The sequence below is a fragment of the Camellia sinensis genome, chromosome 3 (genome assembly GCF_055761805.1).
Source record: "Camellia sinensis isolate YWXY chromosome 3, ASM5576180v1, whole genome shotgun sequence".
Classification (NCBI taxonomy): Eukaryota; Viridiplantae; Streptophyta; class Magnoliopsida; order Ericales; family Theaceae; genus Camellia; species Camellia sinensis.
This window is the reverse complement of record NC_138963.1, coordinates 1,792,645-1,803,564: the sequence shown is the minus strand read 5'-3', so window position 1 is coordinate 1,803,564 and position 10,920 is coordinate 1,792,645. Positions and strand designations below refer to the sequence as shown.

The 10,920-nt window shown below is 37.7% G+C and overlaps 1 protein-coding gene across 1 annotated transcript; it reads left to right on the top strand.

Moving 5' to 3' along the window:
* Positions 1 to 958: 958 nt before the first annotated feature.
* Positions 959 to 10,648, top strand: LOC114297568 (V-type proton ATPase subunit E). The gene is made up of 6 exons (XM_028242004.2): positions 959 to 1,311; positions 7,459 to 7,559; positions 8,033 to 8,189; positions 8,889 to 9,085; positions 9,569 to 9,668; positions 10,353 to 10,648. The coding sequence occupies exons 1-6, from the start codon at positions 1,210 to 1,212 to the stop codon at positions 10,386 to 10,388; spliced, it is 693 nt and encodes a 230-aa protein (XP_028097805.2). The 5' UTR covers positions 959 to 1,209; the 3' UTR covers positions 10,389 to 10,648.
* The last annotated feature ends 272 nt before the right edge of the window (positions 10,649 to 10,920 follow it).

Below are 10,920 nucleotides of genomic sequence, written 5' to 3'. Positions count from 1 at the left end.
GGGGAAAGTATTCACATAAATATCAAAGTATAATTCTTGATTTTTATTTTTTTTTTAAATGTAAAAATGAATATTCAGCATGTTTAATCTCATTACTGTTTGGACTTTTAGATCTGAGCAAATTTACTTTACTACCGAACAAAGTAAATATATTCAAATATGAAAGTCTAAACCAAACAATATTATTCGATATTATAAATCTGAACATAGTGGCTTTATTTTTATTTGAATGTACCTTAAAAAGTAATTTAAGAAAAATTATAAAATATACTAAAAATAACATAAAATTTTAAAAGTGCACTTTTTGATTTATTGGCTTATATGGGTTGGGTTTGATGTAATGTATTAGAGGTGATGTGATTTAAATAAGATGATGTGACTTAAATAGGATAGTGACTTTTTGACTTTTTGTATTATTTAAGTTTATGTCAAACTAACCCTAAATAATTGAGTAGAATATACTGAGAAATTGAAAGTATAATATATATGTAGGGGAAATTATTCAATCCTCCCAGAACACCATGTGTCCATACTCCAAACTAATCACTAATTAGTTAGCCTCATATTGTTCCATCATCCCCAACATAAATTGTGGGTCCTTGTGTCTCTTCACCAATCAAAATCTTATGAAATACCACGTGTTCATATTCCGAGAATACGGAATAATCACCCATATACCCCTTTGATATCGTTGTTGGTATTGGGCCAACACACACACACACACACACACACAAAACATAAGTTTGGGACAAACTGCAACGGAAAATGCTATGGACCCCAAACAAATTACCAAATTTTCTACCAAACCTCTCACATAGGTGTGGGATCCACACAAATCAAATGTGTGTGGGTCCCACACCCATGTGAGAGATTTGGTAAAAAATTTGGTAATTTATTTGGGATCCCTAGCATAACTCAACTGCAACTGCAAGGGAGAGGATGGCCCACACGTGCGAGTGACAGTTCGATAATCAGAACGAGATTCGCTAGGAATTTGGATCGCTCCTATTCCCATTCAAAACCGGAAACTTCGTGTAGTCGCGAAGAAGACGAAACGAGAGTGAGAGTGAGAGAGAGAGAGAGAGAGGTTGCTACAAAAAGAAGAAGTAACACAAACAAACAAACAAACCAGTGCAACATCCGACTCTCGCTGCTCCGACCAACCGAACCAATCCTTTGTTTTTCGACTGACAAAGATAAAGAAAAAAGATGAACGATGCCGATGTATCGAAGCAGATACAGCAGATGGTCCGCTTCATTCGTCAGGAGGCTGAAGAGAAAGCTAACGAGATCTCTGTCTCTGCCGAGGAGGTCTTTCTTCTTCTTCTTCTTCTTCTTTTCTTTTTTATTTATATATTTATTTATTTTCTTCTCTTCTTCATACCTACACAACACTATGATATAAAAACATTCTTCGTTTCTTTTTGTAATCTATTTATATTTTCATTTTAGAAAGATAATCATTATTAAGTATAGAATTGAGCCTCCGTCTGTTGTTTGTTACCTGATTCATCATGATCAAAGCTCTTTGTGTTATTAATCACCAATTATGGGACACAATATATTTGTAGCTTCAGTTTATACTCTATGCTTCTCTGTTTAATTATTTGAATCACAATGTAACAATGAAACTTTCCAATTTAGAAACAAATAATTGATAGCTTGTAATTCTGTTGCATTTATTAATGATGATCATTTCAACAATCAGTTTCTCCCATATTCATATCTATGCTACCTAGTACCATCATAATATCACCCAATTTCATTCATTTAACTAATTCAGGAAGAAAGCAATTGTTGGTTGTATTTATTCCGAAGTTATTTTTTTGTTGTTGTGGGTGTCAGGGGTTACGTTAGTACTTTAAAGCCTACTTCTTTTTTACTTTTATTTCATTTAGATGATCTAATTGATTAACAAGTGAACTTAATTATTATACACACACATACATATTCAATTCTGGTCATTGTGGTGATATTTCTTATTACGTAATTAGTCTTTGTGTTCATGACAAGATCATGATTCCTTGTATATATCTCTCTCTCTCTCTCTCGCTCTCTCTAATAATCATTCTAAAGTTTTGTTTAGATCATTTTGTATAAAACTGTTGAGCATCTACACGACAATGAATAGTTGATAGGTTTTCTGAATTTATCTAAATTATTTCAATATACTTATTGATCATCTTGTAAGTTTAGAGAAGAGAAAGAGTTAGGAAATAAGTTAAGACTTTATTTCCTTTTATATTGATAATTGAGCAATTACAAGCATAATTCTGAGCAACTAAAAAAGAATAAGAATATTTCATATTCTAATATTTCCTATTCTAACACTCTCCCTCAAGCTGGTGCGAAGATTTCTCTCATGCTCAGCTTGTTGAAAATGCTATAAAAGGATTTACTCCCTAGTCCCTTGGTGAGAACATCAGTTAGTTGGTCCCCGGTCTTTACAAATGGAATACATATGGTGCCACTAGTGAGTTTTTCCTTGATGAAGTGTCTATCAATCTCCACATGCTTAGTTCTATCATGATGTAGTAAATTATGAGCTATGTTGATTGCGGCCTTGTTGTCACAGGATAGTCGCATGGAGTCAGTCTGATAAATTTTCAAGTCTCCTAACAATAGTTTAATCCATAGTAACTCACATACCCCCTGAGTCATAGCCCTGAATTCTTCCTTATCCGTAGCTCAAGCAACCACATTATATTTCTTACTTCGTCATGTGACTAGATTGCCGCCAACAAATGTGTAGTATCCAGAAGTGAATCATTTGTCAGTGACTGATCCTGCCCAATTTGCATCAGTAAATGCTTCCATACTGAGATGGCCATGTTTTGAGAAGTAGAGGCCCTCTCCAAGAGAAAACTTCAGGTATCTCAAGATTCTCATAACTACTTCTAAATGGGAAGTTCTAGGAGCATTCATAAACTGGCTAACCACGCTCATTGCAATGGCAATATCTGAAAGTGAGTGGGATAAGTATATAAGCTTACCCACTAGTCTCTGATGTCTCCCCCTGTCCACTGGCTCTCCCTCTTGATCCTCACTTAGTTTCTAACCTGGTTCTAGAGATATATCACATGGTCTATCTCCAAGCATCTCAGTTTCCTTTAGCAAGTCAAGTACATACTTTCTCTGACATATGAAGATACCATCTTTGAACCTAACTACTTCAATGCCTAAGAAATACTTCGAAGTGCCCAAGTCTTTGATTTCAAACTCCTTGACTAAGCATTCCTTCAACCGAGGGATCTCCTCAATGTCATCTTCTGTCACAACAATGTCATCAACATAAATAATAAGAGCTGTGATCTTACCATGTGAGGAGTGTTTTACAAATAAGGTGTAATCAGCTTGACTTTGTTTGAACCCATATCTCAGCATAGCTTGAGCAAACCTTTTAAACCAAGCCCTAGGAGATTGTTTTAGCTCATAAAGTGACTTCCGGAGCCTGCATACTTTACCTTTGGACTTAGCATCTGCAAAACCAGGGAAAATATCCATATAGATCTCTTTTGTTAGGTCTCTATGAAGGAAGGCATTCTTCACATCAAACTGATGAAGTGGCCAATCCAAATTAGCTGAAAAAGAGAGTAGTATTCTCACAAAGTTCATCTTAGCCACTGGTGCAAATGTCTTCTAGTAATCTACTCCATAAGTCTGAGTGAAGCCCTTAGCAACTAGTCTTGCTTTGTACCGTTCTATGGAACCATCAGGTTTTTGTTTTACAGTGTACACCCACTTACACCCAACTAGATTTTTTCCTCTAAGTAACTCCATTAACTCCCAAGTGCCATTCTTGTTGAGAGCTCTCATCTCTTCCATCATGGCATGTTTCCATTCAAGAATAGAGAGAGCATCCTGAAAATTAGTAGGTAGACTCACAAAAGACACTTTAGACAGAAAGGCTTTACATGAGGAAGACAGATTAGAATAAGAGACATGATTACCAATAGGATGCTGAGTACATAACTTAATCCCCTTCCTATTAGCAATGGGAACATCAAGATCAGAACAATCAGGAATATAAGCACAAGAATCAGAAGTTCCTGGACTCTCATGAGAGTAGGGTGACTCTGGACACTCATCCAAAGAAGAAGTTGGTAGTAGAGGAGGGAAAGTAGGCTCTTGTATCCAAGTGACTTGTTGTCTGTCCTTGTCCTTGATATAAACTTTGCCTGCGTCATTTTCCTCAACAACTGTTGGCTTATCATCCTCTATCTAGCCAACCACTAGCGGAAGGGGAACAGGAATCTCTTCACACCAAGGCGCCCCTGAAAGGGGGACTGCAAGACCGAGGAGGATGGAAAGTGAGGCTGAGACTCAAAAAAAGTAACATCCATGGAGACAAACCATTTGCGAGTGGGAGGACGATAACACTTATAACCCTTTTGAGTGGCAGAATAACCCAGGAAGACACACTTAAGAGACCTAAAATCTAATTTACCATGAGTGGGTGAATGATTATGGACAAAACAAACACAGCCAAAGGTTTTAGGAGAAATAAAGAATCCGGAAAAGGTGGTCCGAACAAAACTTGAAGAGGTGTCTGTTTTTGAAGGACTTAGGTAGAAAGACGATTAATTAAATAAGCGGCAGTGAAAACCGTTTCCCCCCAATAACAACGAGGAACCCACATCTCAAAGGATAGACAACGGGCCATATCGAGGAGATGGCGATTTTTTCATTCGGCAACGCCATTTTGTTGAGGGGTATTAGTGCATGAAGTTTGGTGTAGAATGCCATGAGTGGCGAAATAATTGGAAAGACCAGAGTCGATATATTCCCCCCATTATCAGAATGTAAAATCTGGACAACCACCCCAAACTGAGTACAAATCATTTTATAGAAGTTTTGAAACACAGAAAACACCTCACTCTTATCTTTCATCAAATTGACCCAAGTGGCCCTGGAATAGTCATCAATGAAAGTAACAAATCATTTTTTACCTTTTAAAGACACAAAACGGGATGGACCCCATACATCAGAATGGATCAAAGAAAATGGAATTGAACTTTTATTAATAAATGGAGCAAAAGAGGCTCAGTGTTGTTTTCCAAGTTGACATGACTCACATTGAAAATCAGACACATTATTTTTCTCAAAAACAGAAGGAAATAAATGCTTAAGTAATAAAAAAGAGAGATGTCCTAAGCAACGGTGCCACAACCAAACGTCGTCCTAATGAGCCAGCTTGTCTGTTTGATCCAAAATGTAGAGACCATGTTCCTCTCTACCACTGACAATCCTCTTCCTCGTGATAAGGTCCTAAAAACAACAATAATCAGGAAAAAAACGTCACACTACAATTTAAATCACGAGTAATACGACTCAAAGATAAATGATTAACACTAAAATTGGGAACGTGGAGTATAGAGGAAAAAGAAGGGAAGATGTGGCATGAATTAAACCTTTCCTGACACAGACGAAATAGTTCTATCAGCAATACGCACTTTTTTCTGACCTGAGGAGGGGTTATACTCAGAAAATAAATTAGAAAAGCTAGACATATGGTCGGAAGCACCAGAATCAATAATCCATGGTACAGATACATGAGATAGTAATGCACATGGGGAGGTAGCCAAGTTACCTGAATTAGCAAGGGAAGAAGAAGGGGCACTTGTAGCAGAAGTGGACGCTTGACGATCTAGCAAGTGGTGACGAGCAATCTCAAAATCCGAGGCAGATAACCTCGAGACATCAGCAGTAGGGGAAACAACTGGAGATGCAGATGGTGGCTCAATAGTGTCTAACAGATATGCCCGAGCATTGGCCCCGCGGCCTCGAGACTAACCAGACCTACCCCCTCGAGTACCAAGACGGTCACCTCGGCCACCAGAGATGCAACTTCCAACAAGTCTCTCGTATGTGTGTCGAGGTCTATGGCAGTAGTCACAGAAAAGATTATCCTTCTCGAAGGAAGGACGAGAACCACAAGTATCGCGAGGGGGTACAGAAACCAAGGCTGAGCGATCAGTAACAGCAAAAGGAAACATGGCAGAGTAGCAACTCTCCTCATTCTGCACAAAAGCAAAGGCTTCCTGGAGAGAATAAAGCACATCCATGCCAAGTACTCTACTCCGAACCAAATCATACTCCACATTTAGGCCTTTCACGAACTTGAAGACCTGTTTTTGCACCACAAACTTTCGGTAACCAGCAGAATCAGTGGGACAGACAGGCTTGTCATCCTGAAGGTGATCAAGTCGCTTCCACCCATTGCTAAGGAAGGTAAAATACTGGAGAATAGTCTGCTCACCTTGTACTCAACCTTTCAATGGAGCGACGTAACTCAAAAGCCTGTAAGAAGTTCCCCTTCTTGGAATAAGTAGTGGTTACGACCTCCAAAATATCCTGGGCAGTGTCCATAGACAAGTAGCCCTTTCCCATCTCCGGAACTATAGAATGGATCAACCAACCCATAATCAGAGAATTGGTAATCTCCCATTGGTCATAATGAGGATTGGTGATATTGGGTTCTGAACCCGCCCATCAACGTATCATATCTTTTTTTTTTTATCAACAACAAAAGCTTTATTGATAAATAAGAATCAACATATCATATCTTCTCCTTACTCTTTACGAAAATAGTCAGACTCTGCGACCACGCTAAGTGATTCTGACTATTGAATAGAGAGGTAGTGATTTTGAGGCCAGTGTGGAGGTTATTAGTCATAGGGGAAGGGATAACAAAACTCTTGTCCTGAGATGACGGAGAGGTAGTAGATTTACTAGCCAAATCTACCATGGAGACTCTACTAATTATTTCTCAAATACGATACCAATCACAAATCCGACATATAAGAGTTGAGAGAAATAGTAAACACTATTATCACGAGAGTATCATACGAAAAAAGGACCATTTTTATTTTATTTTATTTTTTCGTTTTGTTGTTGTTTTTGTTTTAAACAATATCTAGGGTGAAACCATTACAGAAGACAGAGAAGACCTGTCGGGAGGATGGCCGATAGTAGCCTAGGAGACAGGAGAGAAGCCAACGGAGGCCAACAGGGCCAGTGGAGCTCCCGACAAGCCCTAGGGCTGCCGGCTAAGCCTAATAGGCTGTCGGGAAGCCCAGGCAAACTGCCGAAGGCCTGGGCAAGGCTGTCAGATGTTTGATCTGGGTTGGGTGAGGGACGACGGTGGCTGTCGGAGGGTCTACAGTGGCCGACTAGACTGTTGGACTCAAGATAGGACTGCTGACAGAAGAGACGAAGTGTAAGGAGGGATGGGCTAGGATTTTTGGCTTTGATATCATGTAAGTTTAGAGAAGAGAAAGAGTCATGTAAGTTTAGAGAAGAGAAAGAGTTGGAGAATGAGTTAGACTTCATTCCCTCTTTTTATATTGATAATTGAGCAATTACATGCATAATTTTGGGCAACTAAAAAGGAATAAGAATACTTCCTATTCTAACAATTTCTTATTCAAACACATCTTCTGTGCTTTTTGTTTTCAGGAATTCAACATTGAAAAATTGCAACTAGTTGAAGTTGAAAAGAAAAAAATCAGGCAAGAGTTTGACCGGAAATCGAAGCAGGTTGAAGTTCGTAAGAAAATGTGAGTTCTTTCTATGCATACTCTACCAGTCTACAACTGTATATCATGTTTCCCACCCAACCCCCTATCCATGCTTCTTTTTGGACCATGAGTTTTATGCTAACACGGAACATGAGTGAATTGCTTTACCTCTCTGAACTATTATTGATACATATATGATTGGGTGATTGAATCCCAAGTTATGGTTTGAGATAGAGTTAACCATATTCTACTAAAAACAGCTTGAGGTTGTGTCCACGTATCCTAAATAAGCTCAAGTTAACGTGACTCTGGCATGTTCTCTAGTGCTCACGTGCCTCCATAACACCTGGATTAGACTTTGATATAATACTAGTAACGTAGTTTGTGTTGATTTCGTTGTTGGTGAATGAGAGTGATGTGTAGGACATGACATGATGACATTTCTTTATTAAACTTTTTTTCTTGAAATGCATCGGTTTGGGATTTTGGTGGCTAACAAAGCTTCTACGTAGTGAGTACTCGATGCAGCTGAATGCATCCCGAATCAAAGTTCTTCAAGCACAAGATGATGTGGTGAATGAGATGAAAGATTCTGCCAGGAAGGAGCTTTTGGGTGTTGCTAATAACAGGAATGTATATAAAAAGCTTCTCAAAGGCTTGATTGTTCAGGTTCTCTCTGTTAATCTATTTAATGCGCTTTTTGGTAGGGAGTGGAAAAATAATATGAAACTAATTTGTTTCTTGCACAAAGTGATACATAGGTGTTTTTGACCTTCCATACTGACCCATTAGTCCAAAACAAATAGGCTAAAGTAGCCAAAAAGCTAAAAATTCACGACAAAAAAGTCAACTCTTCTCTCTGTTTTCTTACAATTTTTTTTGTAAAAAGCCGAAAAGCTAACAAACATAGCCAATTCCCAAAACAACCCCTAGTCAGCTTCATCTATGTTGTTCAAAGACAAATAACATGAGTACTTAAGCATGATCTTTTTTAAGCCCTTGACTGATTTCAGTGTTAATGTGTCCTTCCTTTCCACTGTTCATGGATTTTTGTTATCCCAGCCATGTCAGATACTGTGAGGAATTATCACATGTTCTGTCAGGAAAGCATTAATCAGTTCAACTTGCTTAAGTTGGTGGTACCTTTTTCTTCATGCCCAAAATTCTATTTGTCCTTCCTAATTAATTTTCTTGCTTGTCACGGATATATGATCTTCCATACCAATTTCATTCAATTTCCATGGTGTTGTTTTGTGCTTATTTACCTGTTCTGCAACCTATATATATCCTTCACCTGTGTAATTCTGTTTGTGGGTCTGTAATTTTTTTGATTTAGTGACTTAATAATTTGCTTCTTGCAACATGTAGAGTTTACTGCGGTTGAAAGAGCCATCAGTGTTGTTGAGGTGCCGGGAGATTGATGTTGTGCTCGTTGAGTCTGTTTTGGATGATGCAAAACATGAGTATATTGACAAAGCCGGAGTACATGCCCCTAAGATTACCATTGACAAACGTGTGTATCTCCCACCACCTCCAAGTAGTGAAGACTCACATGGTCCCTCTTGGTAATTATTGCTGCCTTCATCTGCAAAATTCCTGCAAGCTGTGGTTCTACTTCAGTCACTGGACCTATTGCGCTGTCTGGTGCATTGGGTTGTACTTTCATGATAAAAGCTTCCTGTTATCGTAGCATTGAAGTGATAATATGTTGCTCCATATATATGATAACATCTTAGATCTTATTTACTGTTATCTGTTTGATTTCTTTGCTAGAGATGAGCCATTGCTTTCAACAGCAATAATAAAAAAATGAATTAGTCCACTTAAACACCATATTACCTATACACAAAGTGCATGCTTGATATATCTGCACTGAGAAATGCCAAACTTTCTTTGCTGAATGTCTGATGAAAGATGGGATGGTTCAAGATCAGAGCATTCTGATTTGTTTTCAATTTTTCTGTTTCTCGTTCTGCCTATATACATAATGTCATTCCCAATTTTCATGTGTCATGCTCATAACTGTTTCTTTGTAAATGGTATAAAAGCTCCGGTGGAGTAGTTTTGGCTTCACAAGATGGGAAGATCGTCTATGAGAACACTCTGGATGCTCGATTGGATGTTGTCTTCCGGCAGAAACTGCCTGAGGTATGTATCATCATCATTGAAATGTAATTTGATATCTTCTTGACACTCAAATTAGACAAGATTTTCTTTGGAACCTAGGCCCCAAGAGGGTGTGTGTGTGTGTGTGTGTGTGTGAGAGAGAGAGAGAATGCATCATATAGACTGATGCTCTTTGAACCTATGTTATTTTTCCATGCACAAATCAATGTCCACTAAGACAAATAAGTTAAAGACTCACTCAACTTTTTCAGTGGCAAAAAAAATTACTTATAAGCATTTTCCAAACCCAACAACTTTTTTAGTGACAACTTTATCCTAAAAAAGCTTTAAAAACTATTAAAAATGCAATTGTCAAACCTGCCTTAAGTGGTTAAGTTAGTGAGCTATGATGAAACAGGTTTTTGCCAGAAACGTTGTAGATTTCAGATTTCATTCAACATAATTTGTAGCTTGTTCAGTTTACTCCTGACTCATGAGTTGGTGATTTGCAGCAACTAGTCAGTAAGAACAAGAAGTCCTTTTTATGGCTCATTATTTTCATCTTGAATTGTGTTTTTCTGTTTTTCTGAAGACATTTAGAGGGATTTGTCTACAAGCTTTGCTGGAATTTCTGCTTGTATATTTGAAAGGCATTATATTGTTTTTTCTCTATTGTCATTGTTGAAATATTTTAAATGCTTTCTTCAATGTTTCACATCTATGCAGATTCGCAAGCACCTCCTTGGTCGCAGCACTGCATAATCAATGTGGTTTTCTCTGACTCTGGAAACAGGACCCCACATAGCCTTCTTCATCATGGGGATGGTTTTGAGCATCTTGGAGACGGATCATCTGCCTGTTAGATTATAATATATATATATATATATATATATCCATGATGTTAGGAAGTGATAATAATTGTTCTGTTACATTGGTTAAGAACATTATAGATATTGATCTGTGTTATAATAATTTGGATCATTGAATCCTTATTAAATGAAAGAATATTAGCCTTTATCCTCCATCTGGAGTGTATTCGTTTTCTTCAATTATCCCATCATTTGAACTTAAAATAATGCCAGTATCCTTTGTGTTATGATTCGTTGAATCTTAGAATATAAGTGACAAGCGTTACACATTTTGCCATAAAAGTTGGGGAGTGACATTTATCTCATCCTTTTCTCTTCATTTATTTATGATGCAAGATTTAACAGGTTGCTATTAAATTCTTAAGCCTCCCCTATGTTCCTCCTTTACACTAAACAAAAAAACTGACAAAACTACAAAATTGAAT

Excerpts from the sequence above, each read along its gene's own strand:
- LOC114297568 (XM_028242004.2), top strand. The coding sequence starts at position 1,210 with ATGAACGATGCCGATGTATCGAAGCAGATACAGCAGATGGTCCGCTTC. Across the intron at positions 1,312-7,458 it reads TCTCTGTCTCTGCCGAGGAG|GAATTCAACATTGAAAAATT; the intron begins GTCTTTCTTCTT and ends TTTTGTTTTCAG. Across the intron at positions 9,669-10,352 it reads TCCGGCAGAAACTGCCTGAG|ATTCGCAAGCACCTCCTTGG; the intron begins GTATGTATCATC and ends ACATCTATGCAG.